At 49.8% G+C, this 25,864-nt stretch overlaps 2 protein-coding genes across 4 annotated transcripts in view; both read right to left on the bottom strand.

Moving 5' to 3' along the window:
* The window catches only part of LOC101527525 (putative HLA class I histocompatibility antigen, alpha chain H), a 129,346-nt gene that overhangs the window by 65,187 nt on the left and 38,295 nt on the right, over positions 1-25,864 (bottom strand). The window lies entirely within an intron of this gene.
* Positions 16,498-17,176, bottom strand: LOC131480543 (protein NATD1-like). The gene has a single exon (XM_058665925.1). The coding sequence runs from the start codon at positions 17,128-17,130 to the stop codon at positions 16,789-16,791; it is 342 nt and encodes a 113-aa protein (XP_058521908.1). The 5' UTR covers positions 17,131-17,176; the 3' UTR covers positions 16,498-16,788.

Genomic DNA, 25,864 nt, shown 5'->3' with positions numbered 1-25,864 from the left:
GAAGGCTTCTGAGGTGGTCACAGAAGGTGGATAAGAACTCGCATTTACTTTTACCATATTGGTTACTCATTACAATGTCAATTAATTCCATGATGATGTAAATTTTTGCTGATGGTATGTTGGAGCTTTTAATTGATTGGGATGATACTCTGCTGACTCTGTCTTCAGACCAGAGAGGGTATACCTAAGAAGCCGTTGGACTTGACTGGACAATAAGATGCTGGACTCTATGTTTGGTATACGCTTGCAATGGGGGAATCTCAACTGAACTTGAACTGTGGTTATGCAACAAGGTGGAGGAATTCACCATGGTGGGAGGGTTTGGGGAGGGGTGGGGAGAATCCAAATATCTATGAAACTGTGTCACATAATACAATGTAATTAATGAATTTAAAACAAAATTTAAAAAAAAAGTGAAAAAAAAAAAAAGAAGAAGAAGAAATGAAGGCTTCTGCTCAGACTGTCGCATGAAGCAATGGAGCTGAGAGCCAGGGCTGCCCATTCTGAGGCTGGACTGGGTGGGCAGGGCTCCATGTGGTGCCACCTGGTGGTCAGTGAAGAGGCCTAAGATCCTTTCCAAGGCTGTGTGTGCGAAGGCAGGTGGCTTTTCCAGAGCTGGTGCCAGGAGAGAGAGAGAACAATGGAAGCTTCAACATGCTAAACATTTTGAACTGGAATCTATGCTAGGCCAGCCTCACACTCAGAATTGGGATGTTAAGTCCCATGTATCCTGATCTACACACACAGGATTATTGTATGTGTGTCTAGACCCTGCGGCATTTTAATGCATGTGTGGAGTGTGTGTATCAATACAGCCAATTATGATTTCTATATCCTCTTCATTGCATTATTTTCTCTTTATGTTTTGAAGATTTATTTTTGTATTGGAAAGGCAGACTTACACAGGGAGAGTGAGAGCTGCACAGGCTGACACTGACCAGGCCAGAGTCAGGAGCCTGAGCCTTCATCCATCTCTCCTCCGTGGGTGACAGGGATCCAAGCACTTGGGCATCTTCCATTACTTTCCGTGATACAGCAGGAAGCTGGATGGGAAATGGAGCAGCTGGGACTTGAAGTGGTGTACAAGTGAGATGGATGTTGGCAGCTCAACCTACTACCCACTGCCGGAGTCCAGCTCCAGCCGAGTTCGGAACTCGAGAAGGGTGCGTGGATGAGGCGCAAAGAAAATAGATGGACCACTAGGATTCCATGATCATTGTGGACAATGCGAGAAAGCTGTCCACTTTGTTTATACAGAATCAGTCAAACTCTGGCTCAGACTTTTTACATCTTGGTCAAGTGGATGTTTCTAAGGCTATCTCTGCCGTTTGTTTCACCTAAGGCAGGATGTTATCCATCCTGGTGCCTATCAATCAGTAGCACATTCCTACTACAATCCTCATTCTATAGCTAGTCTTGAATCAGCTAAGGGAGGAAATGTATCACAGAAGGCAGGACTCAAAGAAAGAGGGAAAGAGGAGATTCCACTTCCTGGGGGCAGAACACCCTTGATTAGCAATATGGTCAATGGGAGAGGAAAAGCCTAGGCACAGGTTTCTGCTATACCCTTGATTAGCATAGGATCAAAGGCGGAGTTAACACCCCTGATCAGCATATTGTTAATGGGGGCAGCTGTGACAGCAATAATGAAAGGCCTTTTGGCTAAAACGGTATCAGCAACATCAGCTCCCAAGCTCACATTGATACTATACAATAACTCCACAGAGGCAGACAATGCCTAAATAGATTACAGAAATCTCAGTGGGGTTGTTCGGTGTCCATGCAAAGGGAGGCAGTGTATCGGTGTTTCCCGTCCCGTGGAAGAAATCACCCGATACTGGAGAGCGTTTCAGAGGCACTTTTATTCCAACCTTCAGTTCCTTCCCTTGGGCAGAAGCCCCTGGCTTATATATCCATCCTATCCGTTAAATCCGTTACCCAGAAGCCTTCAGTTATTTCAGTTAAATTCGTTAATTCCATTACCAGAGGACCTCCTCCCCCCTCCCCCAAGGCCCCTGGCTTATCCAATCAGCTTACACGCCCAAGGCAAGCAGTAAAGGGCCAATCACAGGGCACTCTCAAGGCTCCAAGAGGAAGTAGGGTCCAGGCATCATCTTAGGGCAGGGCATTGTTAGTGCCCCTAAAAGCAGAGCTCCCCCTTCTTGTTTTATTAAGCAAAGGACCATGCCTGTCTTAGGTGTTCCAAGTTCAGGCTCCCGTTATCCATCATGGGCTAACCACGTGGCTAGGAACAGGCACTTGTCTTAGGTTGGTGAAGCTGTATCAGATACTTACCCATTTCTGGCTACCAGTCCAACATGCCTAGCCAGATTTCTGGGGATTCTCTGTTGTGAAGGGCAAGCACAGCTTGCACAAGCAGCTGCTGTTGTTGCTGCTGACGTCGTGCTTGAAGATGAAGCGTCTGCAGACCTCAAAGAAATAAAATAAGGCCCAGGCCTACTATACCGGCCCATTGGCGTGCAAAGGAAAGACCCTTTAGTATCCAATTTGTCCATTGCTCTACCGTGGCAATCTCTACTTTGGTGCTATTCATAGCGGATAACTCTCTGGGCAAATTCAATCCTCGGGACCCATTGGTGACAATAGAGGGAGTAACACACAATCCAGGTAGACTAAGCACACAGGAGGTCCCCATATAATGGAGCAGTTGTTCCACTGCCTCCTGCAAAAGATCCACCCTCTGATTAACAAGTAAAATGTCTGTTTTAAAATGTATGTTGAATAAGAACCTGAAGATCACTTTCTTTCACCTGAGCGGGCATGGGAATAAGTTGTGGAATGTGTACCAGCACCGCAGTGCCAGAGCCATTCTAACACTGGGTAAGGGCATACTTAATTACAGAGCAATTCAAAAGGGTAACATTAGCACTCATGGAAACAATAAACATAAATGGAGCTTGTACACATACATAAATAGCATTATAGATAACATCATGACTGCAATTAACTTTAACATCTTCTTCCCATATTCTAGAACTATTACTACTATAATTATAATTTTTTATCACTACCTTATCAATAATTGCAAAAGCTGATATATCTGAACATCCACCCCTACTGGTACACAATACCCAAGCATTCCAGGGCTGGGCAGATACAGATTGAACAGGATTACTATATGTATAGTTATATCAAACTGAACATCCCAAGTCCCATACAAATAAACCGAAAGGCTTCTAAATAGATTAGCTGCAAGTTGAAAACTGAGAGAACCTCAGATAACATGTCCACCTGTTCTTAAGTCCACTCATCAGTTTATGATTAGCAAACCAGTCCAAACATGTTGGTTAAACTGCTCCTATGTCTGAAGAACCACAGAGATCTGCCGCGCCAGGGTGATCATAGTCATAATCGCTGGTACAGACGCAATGGCTGTGGTGTCAGCAGCGGCAACTGTAGCTATTGCTGTTACAGTGGCAGCGGTAACCCAGAAGTCATACTCTGGCCCCAGGTGGACTGACAGGTCTTTTTCTTTAACTGTCATCAGTCTGGGAAAATAGGTGGGCAGGCACATCATCACAGCCAGCGGGTACTCGGTTGTATTCCAACATTCTGAAAGAAAACAATCTATTCCACAAGTTAAGTGACTCCCTAACTGACTAGCATTGCTAACAAGAAACACAAACGGCAGGCACACAGAAGTGGGCCAAAAAGAAAAGCAATGCAATTAACCACTGCTACCAAGCTCTCAAAAGTATCATTACCTAAATAAAAATAGAAACAATTCTGCAACTGGCCTCCAAGAATCATGGACATTGCTGCTTCCACAGCACAAACGGAGGCTTCACTTCAAAAGAATTCTTGGTTATACTCTGCATAGGATTTTGGTAGGAATTCTTATGTCCTCTAAATGTACTGTTTTTATCTGTGGGAAAATTTTTGGAAAAGGTACAAGAATGGCCACTATTCCTAAGGTTTAATTAGTCAATACAGTGCAGAGTGATGGCACAGTGGAATTACTAATATTAATACTCACCTAAAAAAATAATAACTAGTTTGTCCTTTGGGGATCTATATTGATCCCTATTCCCCTTTTCTGTTTATATAGCATGTTTTTTTTTTTTTCTACACTTCCACAGCTTTATTGCCTCTTGGCACCATTTATAAGCCTGTTCATATGCTAACTGCTTTACCAAAGGCATTGCTGACTCCACCTTCCCAAAAATTCTTGAGGCAGTTTGAATAAGTCTAGCTACAAAATCAACATAAGGCTCATTGGCTCCTTGAATAACTTAGGAGAGGCATCCCTGTAGATCCCCACTGCCTGTATCTAAATTCCACTGGGGGTTTCCTGTAGCAGCATTATGCTGCGCAGTGTCTGAACAAAACTCTTGGTGTGCCACCTTCCAAGAAAAAGCATGGGCACAAAAAGAGAGGGGCGCTTTAAAAATGCTAATATATAATATATAAAAGCCTAATATACTTGCTTGTCCCGTCGATCTTCCGATTCAAATGCCATCATCTTGGCCAGTACCCGAGCTTTCAGAAGACTCAGCAGCAGGAGCTTGCCGGACAAGCCTCTCAGGAATCCACCTCGGACCATTTTCATTTTTTGGAAAAATATAGACTGATCCTCACCCCCAAATGAGGACGGGATGTGGGCCTTGGGTTTGAGGTACCAGGTTGCTTACTCTTATAGGGTTAGTATAAAGTGAAAACTGTCAAATAATAGCTTTACTAAACATTTATCCCAAAGGCCTACTTGCTGTTATAAATGAGACAGGAATACAGGTTCATAATAAATGTATCAATGATATAATATATTTTGAAAACAATTATTAGTAATTTAAATTACATAAATTTAAGAAATCCATGTTAACTAGTAATCTTATTCAAAGTAAATGAGTTTGTAGCAAAAGTTTAAAGTCACTTAGATATTTTTACAATCCTATCAGAAAGCTCTGGGAGTGTCTGCAAAATTCAGAGCTCCAGGCAACCTGCTTTTGCTGTTGATATGCAAATTATGTGTCCTGGGTTTGCAGTTGAGGATCCAGATAACTGAGACAGATGCATAAATTTACCTGCTTTTAAAAAAAATGTTTCCTACAGGAAGTTTAAACTTAATTCACAAAAGCTGGAATATTTTCTGACCAACAAACAGACAGTAACACATTATAACAATTTTAAACACCTTATACAGAAGACAAACATTAAGACACACATATGTGCGCGCGCACACACACACAGACACATGCTTTTGGAGTCTTAAAAAACAATATTCTCAATCAAACTTAGTAATAGTAGTGTTCTCCAGAAACCAGTAGCTGAAAAGCCATCAAGTAAATAGTCTTGAATAAAGACCTTGAGAAAGAAAAGTCACCACTATGAAATCTTTTCATCACTGCAAGAATGCGAATTTTAGTCTTCCCAGTAACATAGCTATCACAACTCCATGGATGTATATAACAGTTTGACACGACAGAATTTTACTACATTTGGCAATAATCTTAATCCAATCAACCTGATTAACTGTCTCCACAAAACGGGAGATAAATCTGTTGGCATTCTTGAGGCCTCATAAGAATACCAAGGGAAACCCTAGAATTGGAAACTTTTGAATTCTTGGATGCCCCTTTAAGGATGGCTAAAAATATCTGGAAGAAGGTTTTTGTTGTTAAGTATAACACATTATAGGTTAGACTTCGTTATTGACATGAAATCATCACTCAAATACCTTTAAACTAAATACAAAATCTTTACCAATTTAAAGCAGTGAGAAGTTTGATAACCAGCCGAAAACACAAGAATTACTTTAAACTATATAAATGCTTTATATACAATAAATACCACATTAATTTAACTTATACCTTGAAGTAATTTAATAGTGAATTAGTTTACTTCTATAACAAATTATTTGCGATAAAATTTCACATTTTTGAAAACATCACAAATGAAACCTTAAGAATTACAACAGATTTGTCTTGTATTACTTGTTGAATTCTAACTTCCCAAAAGTTGCCATGGGCCATGGATATGCAGATGAAGTTAGCCTGCCAAACATTTATTACAACAAATACCTTCCAAAGTACAATTTGCAAGTCTACAGGACAAGTTCTGTAAAATCATTTTTTTTTTTGACCTTTTCTTTCTGATCATACTAAAAAGATATTTAAAAGGTAGAAAACCAGGCAACAGAAAACTTAGGGTCAAGTAATGGAGGTCTGCATGAATCAAAAAGTGGCCACCTGTAGCATTATAAGGCCTGACTAACAAAATCAGCATCCGAAGAACTGCTATCAGAGCAAAGCATTTAGCCAAGCTTTTAATGGGTGGAGGATCCTCAGATGACTCTCTCCCAGAGGCCTCTTCATTATCCTCCGAGTCTGACTCTCCTGACTCACTTAACAATCTCTGCAGCAGGTGCTGTATGCCCACCGTGGAGGACAAATTCACATTTGCTCTAATCTTTGTCTAGTCACTCAACCGTGAACTTTTTTTTTTTTTTTGTCTCTAACCTGCGAACCTGACGTGCACGTCCCCACATAGTGCGGCTTCCTAAGCAAAAGGCTCAGTTGTAAACTAATTCCCGCTGTAAGCGGCTCCCTGAGCGATCTGCTCAGCTACTTACCTCCCTGGTATTCACCAGCTAACTTCTATCCGAGTCACAGCACCAGATAACGGTGTCTCCCGTCCTGTGGAAGAAATCACCCGATACTGGAGAGTGTTTCAGAGGCACTTTTATTCCTTCCCTTGGGCAGAAGCCCCTGGCTTATATATCCATCCTATCCGTTAAATCCGTTACCCAGAAGCCTTCAGTTATTTCAGTTAAATCCGTTAATTCCATTACGCAGAGGACCTCCTCCCACCTCCCCCAAAGCCCCTGGCTTATCCAATCAGCTTACACGCCCAAGGCAAGCAGTAAAGGGCCAATCACAGGGCACTCTCAAGGCTCCAAGAGGAAGTAGGGTCCAGGCATCATCTTAGGGCAGGGCATTGTTAGTGCCCCTAAAAGCAGAGCTGCATTCAGGTGGTCGTAGAGATATCCGCAGGGCCCTGCCAAACAGTGGGAAATTCCTTGCCTGCAATGGAGCAATACTCTTCACACCTTCCTGTTTTCCACACCCATCACACGGACCCCAGCAACCCACAATGCTGGCCCCTGTTTGCTTATTTAGCATCCACATATAAGGGAGAACGGGAGACATCTGTCTCCACATCTGACTTCTCTCATTTAGCGTAAATATTTTGCTGCTCTATCCATTTTGCGGCATATATTATTCATTTTGAAAAAAGACCTATTTGAAAGAGTTACAGAGAGAGGCGAAGAGGAAGCCAGGAGGAAAGAAGAGGAGGACAGGAAGAGAGAAATGGAAGGAGAATGGGAGGAGAGACAAATTGCACATCTGCTGCTCACCTCCCAAAGAGCTGCAGCACCTGGAGCAGGGCTGGTCTAACTCTAGGAGCCAGCAGCTTCTTCCAGGTCTCGCATATGGGGGTAGCAGCCCAAGCTCCTGGATCATCTCCCACTGCCTTCCCAGGTGCATTAGCAGGGAGCTGGATCAGAAGCAGAGGATCTGGGGCACCAAGTAGCACCTGAAAAGGATACCAGCATCACAGGCAGAGGCTTTACCCACTATGCAACATTGGTCCTTAACGCTCATCTTTTGGTGATCATTTATCAAACTGCATCAACTGATATCTTATTGCTGTTCTCCCCTCCACTCAGATTAGTAGGTCATTTTGTCATTTGAATATTACAAATAAATATTATAATCAGGATCCAGAATCTATCTTTGGATATTTCTGAGGTCTGATTTGTCACCTGGGAAACACTTGCTTTTTCCCACGCATCAACCCCACTCAAATAGTTACTTATCTTGTTTACTTTTTTATTATTATTATTTATTTTATTACAAAGTCATATATACAGAGAGGAGGAGAGACAGAGAGGAAGATCTTCCGTCCAATGATGATTCACTCCCCAAGTGAGCCGCAACAGGCCGGTACTGTGCTGATCCGAAGCCGGGAACCTGGAGCCTCTTCCGGGTCTCCCACACGGGTGCAGGGTCCCAACACATTGGGCCGTCCTCGACTGCTTTCCCAGGTCACAAGCAGGGAGCTGGATGGGAAGTGGAGGTGCCGGGATTAGAACCGGTGCCCATATTGGATCCCGGGGCATTCAATACGAGGACATAAGCCACTAGGCCACCCCACCAGGCTCGCTTATCTTGTTTCTAAAAGTGGGGGTCTGTGAAGCCAAAGCAGCAGAATAACAGCATGTTCAATTTTATTTTTTAACAATTATTTATTTATTTATTTATGCATTTCATTGTGTGCATAGACAATGGCAGAGAGTCCAGAATCCTATTGTCAAGATATAGTAAACAGTTTCATTGTAAGTCCATCTTTGTCTGGAAGTAGAAATGCATACTACATTGTATCCTCACATCTGGAGGATACAATGAAAAGTCATGATACAAAATCAACAATAGAAAGGAAAATAGAAATTTACAATGCCATGAAGTTAAATGACATGTTACTAGATATGACAGTCTCCATTACACAACTATTGTACATCCCCTTGAATGAAAAGTCATGATACAAAATCAACAATAGAAAGAAAAATAGAAATTTACAATGCTATGAAGTTAATGACATGTTACTAGATATGACAGTCTCCATTACACAGCTACTATACATCCCCTTTAATGAAGAGCCACAAAACAAAATCAACATCAGGGAGAAAAAAGAAATTAACAACACCAAGAAGTTAAATAACATGCTATTAAATGACTAACGTGTAGCTGAAGAAATGAAAATCAAGACCCTTCTTGATGAAAATGATGCTATTCTATGATCTAAGAGTTATTGCAGTTGGTACACAACTTTTTGCTTGCAGCCACTTGTGCCACAACCTCCAGTGAATTCCAGGTCTGGGTTCTTATGTTAGATTTCCACCTTAGTCTCCACAGCCCCAGCTTTTGGCTCACCACTCTCCACCTCCTGTGATACCGTGGTGAGGCTGCACCATTGTCTCTGCAACCTTGCTCCCACTTCCGGTTGGAACAGGTTTCAGGATTAGAGAGACACCAAGTGTCCTATATAATTAGGTTGTTGGTGGCACCGATCTTGCCAGAACCTGTTGGATGTTTGGTCTAGGTGCCACATGGACCTATTTTGACTGGTACGATGCCACAGTTGGTATTATTTTTCTGTGGGACCAGTGCAATCCATGGAACTTAGTGAGTTCTCGCGAGCTCAGCACATGCGCAGTTCACTATTGTCCCCTGCAGTCCTAAAGCTATTGCCACAGTGTGTAAAATGGCCCCTGACATACCACTACTAGAATTCTTGATCTGCTGGACATCAGGTCTGAGGGCTACCCAGACCTGTCTTGGGTGGAACATGTAGAATGCCACGTTGTTGCAGTTCACTGAGTCAGAAATGAGTTTACTCCCAGCTCAGTGTATGCTCAGTCCTTTCCCTTGCCTGTGCCTCCTTACACAAAATGGCGCCCAATTCAGCTTTAGGGGGCTGACTGGGCTGTGAAATCCACCCTGTTCTCGCACTGCCTGTCTGGGATCTGCTGCTCTGTCTCCGCTCCTGGTCAAATCAAATGGACCAGCAGAATGGACAGTTCTTTTTCTGGGTTCACTTCCCAAGCTCCCAGTGAAAGTCCCTTCCCACCTGGTTGCTGGTGGAGTTCTGGCTGCCAGTGGAGTTCAGATTGCCATGCTGGAGTATCAGTCACTGCAACACCACACTGCTGTGTCCGCTGCTTTCCTGTGTCTGTCAGTCTCCAGGTACCTCTCTGCTGTTGTTCTGTCCTTTCCTATTTCCTGGAATATGTCCTCTCTGCTTCATCCTGATTAAAAGTTTTTCCGTCCGTTGAAATGTGTCCTTACCCTATTCTGCCATCTTGCTTCTCCTCAATATTATTTTTTAACCCATCATCTTTTATTAGGGCATTAGATCAGTGACGATGGAGTTGCCCTTGGAGGGGAGGTGTGCCAGGAAGGCCTGTGACAGGAATACAGGGTGTACCCTACACATTGACCTCTTCAGTGGTACTTACTCCACTGTTGATGTTTGAGCTCCTTGTATGAAAGACAGTTGCTGAAAAGCATGCAGCCTGCCAGCACCATGTTCATATGAGCAATGCTCCCTACTTCACGTTGATGTACTTGTTGTAATACCACCAGTAGGCTCTTTGAAATGCTCCACTGATGCCTTTATGGGTAAAATCCCGCATGAGGATCCAGCTTGGCAGCTCTGTGAGTTTGACATCCTCAGGTGAGTCCTGTTGTATTCTCAATGTCATTTCTTTCCAGTATTTTATTTTAAAATTTTATTATGGAAAGTAAAGAGAGATATATGTTATATATGTATACACACACACATAAAGGAGAGAGATCCTGTATCTTCTGGTTACTCACCAACAATGCCTGTAGTAGCTGGACCTGAGCTAGACCAAAGTCAGAAGCCGTGAACTTGATCCAGAGCTCCCTGTGGATGGCACAGACACATGGCTCGAGCCATCACCTGCCACCCTCCAGGAGTGCATTAGAAGGAACCCAGGTTACTGCTGAGGTGGGATCAATCCCAGGTGCTAGGACCCAGGGTTACCCAGGGTGTCCCAGTGCCACCCCTTGAGCAATGTGCATGTGTCTGGTGGCCTTCTGCAGTTACTTTGGAACAAAGAGAGAATGAAGTAAACAGCAGCCAGCGTTAGTCTCCTGCAGGAGGTCGCTGTTTGGGGCTGGGTCCCAGATATGCTGCCTGGAAGTGAGCAGCAGAGGCAGGTGCTGCTTTCTGCAGCCCTCACTGCTCACCCTGGGGTGGGAGGGGCTGGGTGGGTCTGAAGCTTCTATTCTGGAGAAATCCCAAGGCAAGGTGTTCCACACTGGCTCTTATTGATGAAGTAGCAATTCCTAGAGAGACACTACAAACAGGGAAAGAGGATGGCCTCACTTTGACCAGTAGGAAGGAGAATCCATCTTAACCCTGGAGTTGTCCTGCAGTGCTGAGGGCACAGAGAGGAGAGAAGCTAAAGGAGAGAGAGAATGACAGTTCAGGAAGCTGTGTCCAAGGGGAAAAAGGTCCCTGTGGCCAGGAGTACAACCTGCTTTTTCATTAGTGACCATTTACTACTTCTATCTAATGTTAAATTTTTAACTGGTATTTCCCCAAATGTCAATAGCAGCCTATATATGCTCTGAGTGTGCTGTGGGAATTCACTTACTCATTGAAATCTCACTGGGAGTTTCCAACATGCAGGCTTTCTTCTGAGTGCTTGGTCAACACCTGTGCTGGTCCTTTGATCTTACACTTGAACTGGATCAGGTAATGAAGAAAAATGGTGAGCAGTTGCATTTCACAACACTGTGGGTGGTGATTAGTCTACAGAGAAGAAGAGAAGTGCAGCAGGAGTCTGGGGGCTGGGTGGAGGCAGGGCTCCAGTTTTCCTTAGACTGAGGGGTAAACAGAGGGGCAGCACAGTCCCAGCAGAGGGAGCAGCCTGTGCAGCGGCCCCTCCAGCACAAGCAGCTTTCCCACAGAGACCAGGAGGGACCAGATGCTTCATCCCTCAGGACAGGAGGAGGGGAGAGGCTGCATCACTCAGTGGCTGCCTGGGTCAGAAGAACCTGCTGGGATGTAGAGATGAGAGCAACACAGACACTGCTGGAGGGAGGCGATTGTGAGTGCTGAGCTAGTCCTGGAGGCTCAGCATGGCCGAGAAAGCTTCCTCCAACACCTGTGTACCTGTCAGATGACCCTCAGAGCAGGCAGAATGGCCTTGTGGAGTCCAGGCCCTGTGTGCTGCGTGCAGAGGCCATGCATGTGCTTTCTGATTTCTCTCTTGTTCCCTGGTTCTGGGACAGCCCAACAGGCCTCAGTTCCTGTCCTCCTGGGGTGGGCCATGGGTCAGAGTGGGGCAGGAGGGGTTCAGGCTCTTGGTAACTGTCCTTGGCTGTGGGATGGGCACAGTGGGCATGTGTGGGTCTTTGTGAAGTTGGGTGTGGACACCAGGAGGCATTCCTTTGTTCTTATGGACACCAGCTACCCCAAAGGCCTGGGCAGATGTGTGTGTGTGTGATTGACAGCCTCCAAGGGAGTCTCGGCCTTTTGCTTCTGGTTCTTCTCCTCCTGAGACCCAAGGGCTGTCCTGTGTTTACATGACAAACTCGGTGTGTAAGGCCCCCCAACAGGGAAAAACCTTACCATCTGTCTCAAGAGAGTGAGTTTCCCCCAATGACCACCGAAGACGAGACTTGATGCAAAAGCAAGAGGCTTTATTTGATTACCAGCGCACTGGGGCCAGGGCCAGTTCCTCACGCAGGAGGCTAGGCATCGACCCAGAGTCATGGTATAGCATCCTTTTTAAAGGGTAAGCTAAGGCTAAAATCATAAAACCATAACCATGAACAGGAAGGGGGAACCATAAACAGGGAGGGGGAACCATTAACATAAACAGGGAGGGGGCCATGCAATTAGGGGCGGAGGCTAGTTGCAGGTGCCCCTTATCTCTCAGGCTCCCAGGCTCTATCATGAAATGTTTATTCAACTATTCACTGCCCTTCACTGTCCTTTACCGCAAGCAGAATACAGAAAGCAAAAAAGCAAATTAAATCCTTCTGTCATTTCAATCCTAAATGTTCCTTTTCAGGTGCTGCTGTGTTCCTTGGGAGCTCTGGCTGCATTTTCCCTTCCCCTCATTTCTCTTGCAGTTGAGGAACCCTCAGGTGACAGACTCTTTCTTGGGTATTGTGGGAGATTTGAGGATGTGGGTCCTGGGGGAGTTGGAGGTTCCTTTTAGGTGAATCTTCTCCATGGTTCAAGAGAATAAAAGTCAGCACAAGTGTGGACCCAAGGCTATGAGACATTTGGGCCTTTAGGATTTCTCCTTTTGTACTCCCTGGTGTCAAGGTGAAGGCCATAGGAGGCACAGACAGTCTCATTGACTCGCAGCCCTGGTGTGCAGAAGCAGCGACTCTGGACTCAAATGGTGGCATCCAGAGCAGGACATCCCAGGACCAGAGGAGGGCGGGCGAGCTTTGTGTGCGACTAGGGAGACACCTGCGACCTTCCCTACTCTGTTCGGAAGCCTGGGCTGTGCCGGCTTGGTGGGCACTACTGTGACTGTCGTGCTGGCACAGGGAATTCATGGACTCAGTTGTTCAGGATCGAGACACAGGTCTGAGTCTTTAGGATCACTCGGAATTTCCTGGGCCGGGGAGAGTAGTGCTGTCCCTTGGTGCCTCCAGATAGTGCAAGGGGCATGGTATCCCTCCCACCAACCCCACCCTGGCCATGGCAGAGCCTGTAGCTGTCGCAGGCAGCTGAGCTGGTATAGTAGACACGGCGAACGTCTGAGGATCAAGCACTGACACACGGAGACCAGAGATGGTGGTGGGAGCAGCCTCTCCCATGCCTCTTTATTACCGTAATTTATGCTCTTTCCCCCAAGCCCATTAACAGGACAATAGGACGCCAAAGAATCTGGGAAGGCCGGGTGCTACTGCTGCAGGCCCAATTCCTGAGTGCTCAGCTAAAGGAATGTAAATCAACTCCTCAGCCCACAACATGTAGCCAAGAACTTAACCTGAAGTGCTAGGCCACTGGCTGCTATCCCGGAACATTGCCCTGCCCTGGCCCCGCTGGCTACTGGCCAGGGATGTCCTGCCCAATCGGAGGGGGGCTTCCATTCATGGGTATCACTAGGGTGCCCCATGTTGGGAGCTGTTCCTTTGAGCATCAGGCACTCTTGCTGTGCACTGCAGTGTCACTGAGCAGCACTGGACAGGGCGGGGCTGGGCAGATCACTGTTGTGTGGGGAGAGGTGGGGAGGACATGCCTTACCACAGTAGCCCATCCAGGCTTTGTTTTCATGCAAGCCAAGTGCCCATTGCCTGTGCCCCTTGCTGCTCCTGCTCTTGTTAGCTGTGTTCCTCTGAAGTCATCTGCCACAGGACATCAACTCTGGAGGCCCCAGGGGAGCCCTGTGGGGAGTGAGAATGTGGTTGGTCTGTCTGGGAGATAGGGCCCTTGGCACTTTCTTCTGCACAGGTAGGAGGGGCCCAGCAGGACTGGGAATGGAATTTGGGGTCTCAGTGAGTGGAAAAGGAACCTTGTCTCTCCCCACAGGCTCAGTGCAGGCAAAGCCAGGGTGATTCCAGGACCCCTGGGAGTTAGGCTGAATAGGAAGAGTGAGAGCAGCATTTCTGTGGCCATGCCCTGCCCCATCCTGTGTGTTAGGCCATCTGTTTGTCTTCCCTGCCACCCTTGGGCATGGCTGAGCCCTTTCCAGCCTCCAGGGATTGGCACTAGGGATGTCCACATGATTCTCTCCATAGGAGGCTTCCTAAGGAAGAAGGAGGGGAGTTCCAGGCAGATTTGTGCCAGTGCAGATCCAGTGTAGGATAATGGGCTGGTTGTGGGTCAGGGCCATGGACCTAGATCTGTGTGGGCACCCCTCCTTCAATGTGGCTTGTCCCCTGCACTTTCTCATCCATGACCCCAGCTTTATTTTATTTTATTATTATTATTTCTAACAGAAAAGAATCCTGCTTTTATTTAATCTCTTGTAGACACGGAGAACAAAAAATGGCCAAAAACAAACCCCTCAATCTGATCCTGCCGGTTGCAGAGCTGCGCCCCAGGCGGCATGCACAGCCCCGCTGGATTTCTGGTGTGGGGAGTGATCTGGAAGGAGTGAGACCCTGAGAACAGTAGAGACACGCTGAGGTGGACAGGGACAGGCCTGGGGAGGGGGAGGGTGCCAGGAAAGCCTGGGAGTAGCCTGGCAAAGCCCCATGGCTACACTGCAAGGGAGCTGGGGTGTGTCGGGGGGAGCTTGCACCTGTTTATTGCTTTCCGTGGCCACCTGTCACTTAGCTACTGCTGAGATCTGGCAGCACGTGAGCTGGAAACTGGGTGTGTGTCCTGGCCGGCTCCAGCTGTGTGGGCTGCAGGTTTGTGAGCCAAACCCCTTGAATTCCTCTCCCTCAGCCTCAGGTGCACCTCCTGTTGGCCCAGCTGGGAGAAAGAAACAGGGCTAAGAGAAGAAAAAAAATACATCCCCATTGGGGCATCTAGGCAAGGGGGTATGGGGAGGGCACAGGTAGCAAACGTGCCTGGCCCGGGCGGGGAGGTGGGGAATCCTGATGTCAGCACAGCTGGGAGGCCATTTCCTCGCCAGGGGAAACAGAACGGCACAGGGCACACACCTGCCATGCTCATCACACCTGGGTCTGCCCACTGAGCCTTGGTCTGTCTCCTCGTCTGTTCAAAATCGGGGTGACTGGGTGAGGGTCAATGGAGCAGGCCCAGGGAGCAGGTCCTGAGTAGAAAGGCACGGAGTCCCTGCCTGCTCCCACCAGGGTCTTGTGCAGGCTGTGGGCCCAGGCCCCAGCCACACAGGGCTCCCGTGGACAGGGGTGGGGTAGCACCAGAGGACAGGCCAGCCACGGGCCATCAGGATATGCTGGCTGAGGGGCGGTCTGTGTCACTTTAAGGCGGCCCCAAGAGGCCTGGGCCTTGCCTGCGGGAACCCCATCTCATGGTCAAGTACGTGGAAGGGGGTCAGTTACCTGCTGAGGAGCACAGTGTGCAGGGCCCTGGTAGGGCCGGGGCGGGGGCAGGGGGCATCACTGCCTCTGTGCTCCATGGCCAGCCCTGGTGCTCGGCCACTGAGCCACAAGGAAGTCGGGAGCTTGTGCTCTGTGTAAGTGTACGTGTATGTGCGTATGTGTGTGTGTGTAGGGGGAGACCCTGGAGAGGCCCCCCGCCCAGCCACTCCCAGGTCCACAACCTGCTCTCTCTTCTCAAATTGTAACCCTAGGCACCTGGCGCAGGCCAGCTGAGCCCCTTGCTCCCGGATCCCAGGTTGAGGGGCACCAAGGGCAGCCAGCCAGTGGCCATTGCTGACCCACACCTGGGAACCCAGGCCAGTCTCGAGGTCCCTGCGCACAACACTGCCTTTGGGAAGTTGGCTGGAGCATGTCCCTTCCCCTCCTCCGCACTCCCCATGGAGAACAGGGTCTTGGTGCCAGCACTGGGCAGCGAAGGGGGGTCAGCCCACAGAGGGGGCCCTGAACCTGAGAAGCAGGGACTGGACTCATCCCAGCCCCCATAGGGGTCCTCCACGACCTGCTGCTACACTGGGCTTCTGGGCTGTCACCCCAGTAAGGCAGGACTGGGGGGCCCCTGATGGAGACTGAAGACTCCCCCATTCCAAGGCATCCTGGGGTCCCCACTGCCACCGAAACAGCTGAGCCTGGGCTGCCTGTGGGAGGCAGGCAGTGGCGACCTCCGTTTGCTGCAGAGGTCGACGGCCAAGGACAACACGGGGACCACTCAGCATGTGGTCATGCGTGGGCGTCGTGCATGTGGAAGTGTGTGTGTGCATGAGCTTGAGCCTGGGTTGGCTCTCAGTCCTCACCTCTCATGGCCCCCGCTGGGGACACAGGGTCTAAGAAAGGCTGGGGAGGGGGTTGTTGCTGGTAGCTGGGGTGCAGTGTTCCTGCCCTTAGGAAGTTGGCACGCAAGGGTTATTTATTGCTCCATGGGGCTGCCGGAGACGCTTTCCTGGCTCCCAGGACAGCCATTCCCAGGCGGTGGCCACAGATCAGCGCTGCTGCAGGGAGCCTGGGGCCCCCCAGCCGCGAAGCTCGGCTGGTGTCTGCATGGCAGGAGCTGCCGAGAGCCGAGGCCGTGGGTGCTAGACCCATCCTTAGCCAGGAGTAGGAGCCGGGGCCGCAGGCGGGCAAGCGTCCTCGTAGAGTCTGCTCCCGGCGGGGGGGAGACCGTGGGGCCAGCTGGTGGCCGTCACGGCTGCAGGCGCTCCAGGTGCTGGGGCAGGGGGTTTTCCTTGACATACTTCTGTATGTACCAGCATGTGAGGTGAGCCTTCAGGTCCTCCTCCACCACGAAGTCCAGCGCAGCCTTGGCAAGGTGCTTGGCGCTGCCTCGGCCGCGGTAGGCGTCTGGGACCTCAGTGTGCTGCAGGTCCACGATTCGCCTGCCCACGTACTCATAGAGCAGGACAGCTCGGTCATGGCACCCGTTGAGCCGGACGGTGAACTGGCGGCGCCGCGGGTCGTACTCCACGCGGATGGGGCAGCCCTGCTTCTGCGCGCCGGGCGGCGCGGCGGCCCCCGAGTGCGCCATGAGGGGCGAGGGCCACGGCGGGGTCGGGGTGCCGGGCGCGCAGGGTGCGGCCCGGGGCGGCGTTGGTGTTGACACTGCGCGGTGGCGGCGGCGGCAACACACACACAAAAAGATATTTTATTTTTTTTAAACATATATTTTTATTGCATTTCATTTTTTAAAAATTAATTACATTGCATTATGTGATACATTTTTTTATGCACTGGGATTTCCCCCACCCCTCCCCACACCCTCCCCCCAGTGGGTCCATGAGCCAGCCCTGTTCAGTTCACTTCCTGTCCTAGCAGGAACAGTGGTGTTTCCTGACTGTTCTTCAACCCAATCTGGTTCTTATTGTTGGATGTTTCAACCCAGCCATGGCTCTTCCATACCCCCATACAGCTTACGCATGGCTCAGTAAGGGCTGAGACCTAGCCTAGTCTGTCACACATCTCCCCTGGCCCTGCAGAGCACCAGATGGTGTTGGAGTCTGGCCTGGCTTGGTGCTTCCATTCCCAGTCCACACTTGTGCCAAGTGGGATTACACTCGTATCCTGATCGGAACACAGCCCCATTTACAGCCCATGAGCTTATTGATGGGAAACTCAACCCAGCTAGAGTATTACCTTAGCTGCCCAACCGGGCCTATTCCCAGCCTTAGATCATGCGAAGGTCAGTGGTTGCTCTGATTGTACTTGGTAAAGCCCCTCTCTTCTCCTGTCCCCTTAGATGCTGTGGCTTAGCATCCCTGTCTTACGCAGATCAGTAGGTGCAAGGACCTACTTGGCATGACCTGTGCTCCAACCTGATTTCTGTTGTTTCTTGTGAGTTAAGGTTTGTTCAGCCCTGCCCATTCTGTCCCCTTCCAGTGGCAGCCCGGCCCACCCCACATCCTGTTAAAGGATGCACTTTCAGGTGCTGCTGCCTTGACCTGCGCTGACTGTTTTGGGTTCCTGCACCCGTGTGTGTAATGGCAGGTGGCATGGTCACATCTAGCTTAGTCCATCCCAATCCCAGCTTGCGAGTTAACCAGGGGAACTTGTATTTCCACAGGGTTGGGCCCACACAACCCCACGGAGTCTACCCCCAGACCAAGTTCTCTCGCATGTTGGATAGAGTCTTGACCCTGCCAATTGTGACCACTCCACCACTCCACCAAACAGTTGGGTAATGGTACCCATCACTGCCAAAGAGGCCCCCATCCATAGCATTGGTATGGGCTGGTGTGTGATGATCAGTGATGTTCTAGTCTAACAGGCCATTTCTGTATTCCGAATTGGGTTGGTGTATCTGACTAACCGTAATTGTCTCCTGGGTACTTCCCTCCAAGCCACCAGGTCTCAGTCCCCACGCATGCCTAAAACTTCCATGACCCTGTCACTGGGAATCACCCAAGATTCACTACTCACCTACACTAAAATTGGACTTAGTCATGGGTGTCCCCAGGCAGCAAACATATCTTAAAAAACCCCAGAGTTTGCCGCCAGGCGGCCAGCAGGCAAAGCCTGGCAACACATGGTGCACTGGCCACCCTGGGGGAGGCCGAGGACTCGTTCACTGCTTCCAGCAGTGTCTTTGGCGTGAGCCCCCAGCATTGGGTCCGACCCAGCAGGGGCACCCCCCATAGCCGCCACACTGTGAGGAGCGGCACTTGCCCCCAAACCCAAGGCCCGAACCCCCGGAAGTTTACTGTTCTTCTGTTTTTGCGGACCGCTCAGGGATCCTGGTTGTTGTTCCGATGACCTTGGATCCTGCAAGGCAGGATTTGGGCTTCTTCCATCCCATGTGGTAGATCCAAATGGAGGTGGGTGACCTCAGAGTTCTTGGTCTCCGAAGGCACTCCATTTCCCCGTGGTCTCCTTGGCAGTTGGGATGTAGTCCTCGGTGCTCATACTGATAGTCCTTGGTGAGGATCTAGGAGTCTTCAGGGTTGGGATAAAAGCCTCCTCCTGGGCCCGGCTGCGTGGCCTAGCGGCTTAAGTCCTCGCCTTGAAAGCCCCGGGATCCCATATGGGCGCCAGTTCTAATCCCGGCAGCTCCACTTCCCATCCAGCTCCCTGCTTGTGGCCTGGGAAAGCAGTTGAGGACGGCCCAAAGCTTTGGGACCCTGCACCCGTGTGGGAGACCTGGAAGAGGTTCCAGGTTCCCGGCTTCGGATCGGCGCACATCGACCCGTTGCGGCTCACTTGGGGAGTGAAACATCGGATGGAAGATCTTCCTCTCTGTCTCTCCTCCTCTGTGTATATCTGGCTGTAATAAAATGAATAAATCTTAAAAAAAAAAAAAAAGCCTCCTCCTGTCCTCCTGCTCCACTCTGACCCCAGCTTTATAATTAGGCAGTCCTGTGGCCTGGGCAGCACAGGAAGACACAACCCCAGTGTCACAGCCAGGAGATCTCCTGTCCAGGGGACACCTCTGGCAAGGTAGGGCAGGTATGAGGTGGCTCCTGTTCTCTCTGTAGTCTCTCCTGTGGTGGACATGTCCCTTCTGGTCCCCTGTGGCAGGCCGTGCAGTGAGGGAGGGATTGCTCAGGATTCCTGCTGTAGTGCTGGTGGTCTTTACATGTCCCCTTCTCAGGGTATAGGCCCCCTAAGGTGTCCTCCATCTCCAGGGCTGGGAGCTGAAAAAAATGGATCAAGACTCAGCTTGGGGATCCCTGCCCAGGGGGTACCTATGGTGAGGGTGGCATGGCAGAGACTAGCTGAGGGCATGGAAGACAGATAGTGTCAGGCACGGTGTGGATAGGTCTCTGATCTCTACAGTCCCCACCAGGAAGAGAATGTGTTGAGGGCTGTGGTACCTGAGTCTGCAATAGGATAGGACACGACAGCCATGGAGCCTCAGGCCATGATAGCCCTTGGGTGCACCTCCTGCAGGGCCAGAAGGACGCAGTGTAGCAGGGAGCTGGGCAGGGCATGGGCTGGCAACCTCCTTGGCCTGGGGTGTCCCAGGTAGGGCAGGGCCAACTCAAGCTGCTCATGGTTGCTGCTCTGTGCCTGCTGTGTCCCTGGCCTAGAGCTGGGATATGCAGGTAGGAGGGGCTGACTCAGGGCTGGGCAGGGAGAGGAGGCTGAGTACAGGGTGGGGTGGGGTGTGACTTGGCCTGCAGAAGCTCTGCCAGGAGGGGTAGCAGGGGCCACAATAGGAGAAGGAGCGTGTGACTCTGTATGGGCCTGGAGGACAGAGCCAAGGCCCTGTGGGCATGTGGGATCTGTGGGGAGGAGAGGGCTGCATCCCCCCTTGGGCCTTGTCCTTCACTCTGCTGCCCTCTATTCCCTTGCTGTGTGGAGACAACAGGGGCATGGAGTATGTGGATAGAGTTGCAGGAGGGGAATCACTGCTGACAAAGGGGTGATATGAGTGCTGTACTGTGTCAGCTTCCACCCCCACAGGGCTGGATCTGAGTTTAGAGCAGCTGAGGAGCAGGAGATCCTGAGGGAATAAAAAGCATCCCCTCCCTTCCCCCCATTGATTTCTCCTGCAGTCTGTGAGCCTGCCTCACTGCATGACCAGCAGGGGGCACCGGGAGACCATGATGGCAGCAAGCAGCCAAGTGGTCAGGCTGTGGTATCAACTTCTGTGTCTCCTGCAGGGAAGGGCCTGGGTGCCCTCCTGCCTTGGGCTCACCAGCATCATCCTGGGTACTTCAATTTCCTTATCTCCAAATTGGAATTAAATGGGGCTGGAGTTATGGCGCATTTGGTCAATCTGCCACGTGGAAAGCCAGAGTCTCCTCTGAGTACTTGTTCTTGTCCTGGCTGCTCTGATTCTGATCCCGCTCCCTGATTATGTGTCTGTGAAAAGCATCAGAAGATGGGACACGTGGTTTGGCTTCTACACCCCCTGAGGAGACCTGAAGGCAGATCCTGGATCCTGGGTCCTGGCTTCTGGCAGGCTCAGAGACCTGCCTGGGATCATTTGGGGATGGAAGATCTGCCTCCTTCTTTCCTGCTTGCTCTCTCTTTGTAACTGTGGCTTTGGAGTAAGTGAATATTCGGTTTTTTTTTAATCGTTTTTATTGGAAAGACATATTTACAGAGAAAAGGAGAAAGAGAGAGAAGAATCTTCCATCTGCTATTTCACTCCCCAAATGGCCACAATGCCCGAAACTGACCTGATCCAAAGCCAGGAGACTCCTCTGGGTTTCCCATGTTGGTGCAGTGTCCCAACACCTTGGGCCAAACTCTGCTGCTGTCTCAGACAATGAGCAGGGAGCTAGCTGGGAAGTGGAGTAGCTGGCACTTGAACCAGGGTTCAACAGGGATCCTGGCACTTGCAAGGTGAAAATTTAGTTAACTGACTCATCCAATTGGGCCCCTAAAGTAACGACTATCTCAATAAACAAAAGTTGGGAGCTGGCATTTTGATGCAGCGGGTTAACCTGCCATGTGGGCATCCCAAGCAGAAAACAAAACAAAGAAAAAACAACAAAAGGGAAAGTGGAAGACATGACATTTCTCTGTGTCTGTGTCTATAAAAGAGTTCACATTTGTGAGTGAGTGCAGCCGTGCTGTGTTGGTTTTCTGTGATGTGTGTGTAACTGTGTGTATAGTGGGAAAATGTGTGTGTTGGTCTGTGTCTCCCTGTTGAGTGTGGGAGGTGTGGGTGTGTGAGCCAGGGGTTTGGGCAGCTGTTTGGCCTAGAGGATAGGCCCCGGGGACCCACACTGGAGAACTACTGAGTGCCTTCAGCTCAGGGAGGTCCTGGCCTGTGCCCTGCAGTCCAGGTGAGCTGTGCTGGGCTCTGGGAAGGCCCTGAGTGCAGAAACCATCAGGGATTCCCGCAACCTCAGGGGGTGGGTAGTGGCTGCTCCTTGTTGCAGGGTCTGCGCTGCTGTGGGCGCCTGTGAGTCCTGTGCTGGGTGAAGGAGTCCTCAGTTCTCACTGTAAGAGGTAGAATGAAGGCGGTGCAAAGAAGGCCCCCCAGGAAGGTGCTCTTCCATGCCACCCTGCCATGCTGTGCCTGCTGCATGTGGGACCCTGAACCCCAATGCTGTCAGCTAGGACCCCAGCCAAACCTGGGTTACCCAGACTCCTCCCTGCACTGGAAGAGACAAAGTCAGTCAGTCCTGATGCAGGCTGGGAAACACAGTGTCCCTAGCCTTCCCTGCCATGGCACCCAGGGCTGCCCTCTAAGGTGGGCAGGGACCGGCTGGTCAGGCAGCAGCACTTCAGGACTCTGCCAGAGTCTGGTCTGGAATGCTGGCATTGCTCTGAGGTTGTGCCCGCCTGGAGCAGGGTGTGGGGACACGCACTCTTGAGACCCTTGTGGACTTGGGTTGGTCACACCCACAGTCCCACCCTGCCCCCTGCCTGTACTAGGTCCTCTCGTGATCCACCCATGATGCCCTCAGCTCTACCCACGGCTTCGCTGTCGCTGTCAAAGCTCATGAACAGCGTGTTGTCCACGAAACCCACCGAGGTATAGTGGGGCTCCCCGCATGCTGGCTGGGACACTGCGATGTGGAGGTAGCACTGGTAGTGAGTGGCTGCTAGTGGGCGGGTGGGGTTCCCTAGAGCCCTTTCCTGGCTGCATGGACCACTTGGCCATCTCTTAAGGGTACCATCTCCCTGTCCACCCCATACTCACTCGCCTGAGCTTCGGGTAGAACAGCCCCCAACTCTGTCCCTCTCCCTCAGAACAGCAAGAAGCTGGTTTAAAGCTCTGTGGACTAGACCCTGAGGGTCTGGGCATCTGAGTATCCTGGGGCAGGGAAGGATGGTTAATTGTGTGGGAATGGCGATGGTGACTGGCTGGGAACAAGCAATGTGAGGGCATGAGCATGCAGGCAGAAGGCACTGCTCCAGCTTGTCAGAATCAAAAATGCAAGTGAAAATATGTGGAATTCCTAGCCCTGTGCTCCACACATATGCTGACACCCTGATAAGAGCTGGAACTGGGAGTGGATCTGCCTCCCCTGCTCTGCGCTGAATGCCCCTTTCCCACATTGATTCCAGGTGCCTGGCCCAGGGGCTGTCTGAGGAAGCTGGGAAAGACTCCCACATCTAAGCCCCAGACAGGCCCAGCCCCTTCTCCTCTCCTCTTTTCCAGGATAACTCTCTGTGCGGTATACTCTGGGCTCCAGAACTATGCCCTAGAGTCTCCAGAAGGAAATTCATCCCCAGATAGTGCCTTGTCAGACTGTGTCAGCTGGCCTGGGAGGGAAGGTGAAGAAACCGTGACTTCCCTTCCTCTCTGGAGAAGTTGTGCTCAGGAACCACACACAGATCCCGGTGGATACAAGTTTCCTTTGTGTTTAACTACTGCGATCTGCAATCTAATCTGTAAAGCAGTGACTTTATCCTTCATGTATAAAAGTGTGTGAAATCCTTGTTATACTGCTCAAAGGCCCGCACCAGGTGTTAGGAAAATATCATCAGTACGAATATGTCACCCAGCAGGTCCAAGCTCTGTCACCTGCTGGCTAGAGCATGTCAGAGCCCTCAATGTACACTTCACCAGGATTGGGGAGTTGTTGGGGTGACGTCCTGCAACAACTTTGCCTGGACGCTTAGCCTGTTTCCTGCAAAGGCCATAAATAAGGATGTATATGTGTGTGTGTGTGTGTATAGATATATAGATATATACATATGAATTTATTTATTTCTACTTGAAAGATAGAGTTACAGAGAAGGAGAGACAGAGGGAGAGATTTCCATCCATTGACTCACTCCCCAAATGGTCCCAGTGGTCAGAGTAAAACACATCCGAAGTTAGGAGCATGAAGTGTTGCATCCAACTGGAGCCTCTCCCCAAGAAGTGCAGCCTGGACAATTCTGCAAAGCAGCAACGTTTTACTGAGAAGACAGGTAAACACACCAACCAGCTGGGGTCAGCTCTCTTTTCTTTCAAAGGGTGACCCTGAGATGAGGGTTAGATGGATTTTTATAGAAAGAGTTATAAAAGCCGTGGGAACCAGGTGAATTGGACAGCCCCAAGAGGCTGCCATAAGAACAATGGGTGACTTTGGGCAGCCACAGGAGGCAGTTATAGGAACAGTTAGTGAATAAATCATACAATATTGATTCCTGGAATGAAGGATTGGTGGCAGGGCATGTTACTCCTTGTGATCTGATCCCGCCAAAAACAGGAAACTAGCAATGTGTTTTATACAGAAGCATAAGGAACAGGTTAGCAAACTGTGCAGGCTGGAACCAAAGTGACTCCATTTTGTGACTGGATTTCACAGATTTCTCCAGGTGGCCCACCAGGATGCAGGAGCCCATGCTCTTGTACCATCCTCAATTACTTTCTTAGTCCACCAGCAGGGAGCTGGGTCAGAAGGGGAACAGCTGGTTTTGAATTAGCATACATATGTGATGCCAACTCCAGAGACAGAAGCTTTGCTTGCCATGCCCAAGTTTCTACATTACATATTTTAGGCAACCTCCCAAGAAAGTAGTAAATACTAGATGCAAAAAACGTCCTGCTAAGTTCTGGGACAGGGTACCAAGCTGTGACAGACTGGGCCACAGAATCCCCTGGAAGGTGCAAGATCCTTGACTGGGTCTGGGCCTAGTAGGGGGACTCTGGGCACTCCTCTGTTGGCTGCAGATCCTACTGTTGTGCATGAGAGCCAGGGATGGGGGCAGGACAGGCTGGACAAGGTAGCAGCAGCTTGTTGGCATACATGTAGACTGGGTCGTGGGATGTGGTGAGTGGAGCAAAGCTGCAACACCTATAGGTGTCTACAAAAGACCAACTGGGATACATGATGGACTGGATTAATCTGCTGCACATACTGGGTTGTGTAGGAACTGGACTTGAAGTGGGCCTGGTAGGTGTTATTGGAGATTGCCCCAGCTAGGCTGCCATTCTCGCTAGTGTGTGCAAGGGCCAGGTCTGAGGCATGCAAGGTTGAGTGGATTGTAGCACTTGTCAATTTGCACAGGATGTGGTGCTGGGGACAGAGCTAACCAGGCAACTACAATCACCAATGTATGCAATAGGCTGACACAAGTGACGGACTGAACTGGACCCTGTCCTGACTGGCCCATGCAGGAGTCAGATCTAGGCTCACTCCAGGTGAGGTTTCTTGGGGGACTCCCAAACTGGATGACTGGGCTCAAAAGTCTGACCACATGGAGAATCATAGAATTCATGATCTGACCTTGAATGCATGTATCAGGATAGGGCCTCTTTGGTTGCTAATGCCTGTGCCATGGACAGCATGTTCAGGTGCATGAAGCAGACATGACAGCCAGCTCTTTTGGGCCTGCAGGGAATGTGCCAGGTAAGAAAATGGAGAGCAGAACAGGTTTGGCAAATCTCCTGGCTGAGCTTTGGCAGCAGGTGTCTGGGTGAGTGGCTACACCAGGTGGACTCTGTCATCCAGTGGACCTTGAAGGGTTTCACAATCTTGGAACAGCAAAAGTAACAGCATAACAGAACTATCAACACCACTCAAGCAATACCCTCAGAACATTCTTCACACATTGGGATTTTTAAGAAGACATCAAGTGGACATTCTCCATTTCCAGGTACTGATGTAGTTTGGCATTTGGGACCAGCCCCTCAGCCTTTCTCTCCCAGCCCCCAAGATACTGGAGAAAAGGAAGAAAGGAATATTGGAAGTATTTGTCCCACCTTCCCCCATGCCTTGAACCTCTCTACCCTAACAGGGTCCTCAACTATGTAAACAACATCAAAAATAAAATAAAATGTAATAATAAATAAAACCCAAACCCAATATGCTTCTAAGCTCTATAGATATATCTGTCAACATTTTGTAACATAAGGGGTTGTCATAAATTCA

The sequence above is a fragment of the Ochotona princeps genome, chromosome 1, assembly GCF_030435755.1.
Source record: "Ochotona princeps isolate mOchPri1 chromosome 1, mOchPri1.hap1, whole genome shotgun sequence".
NCBI lineage: Eukaryota > Metazoa > Chordata > Mammalia > Lagomorpha > Ochotonidae > Ochotona > Ochotona princeps.
The sequence above is the reverse complement of the archived record's forward strand: the minus strand, read 5'-3'. Positions and strand labels throughout refer to the sequence as shown.

Bases quoted from the DNA above. Each gene is read 5' to 3' on its own strand.
- LOC131480543 (XM_058665925.1), bottom strand. From the start codon at position 17,130: ATGGCGCACTCGGGGGCCGCCGCGCCGCCCGGCGCGCAGAAGCAGGGC.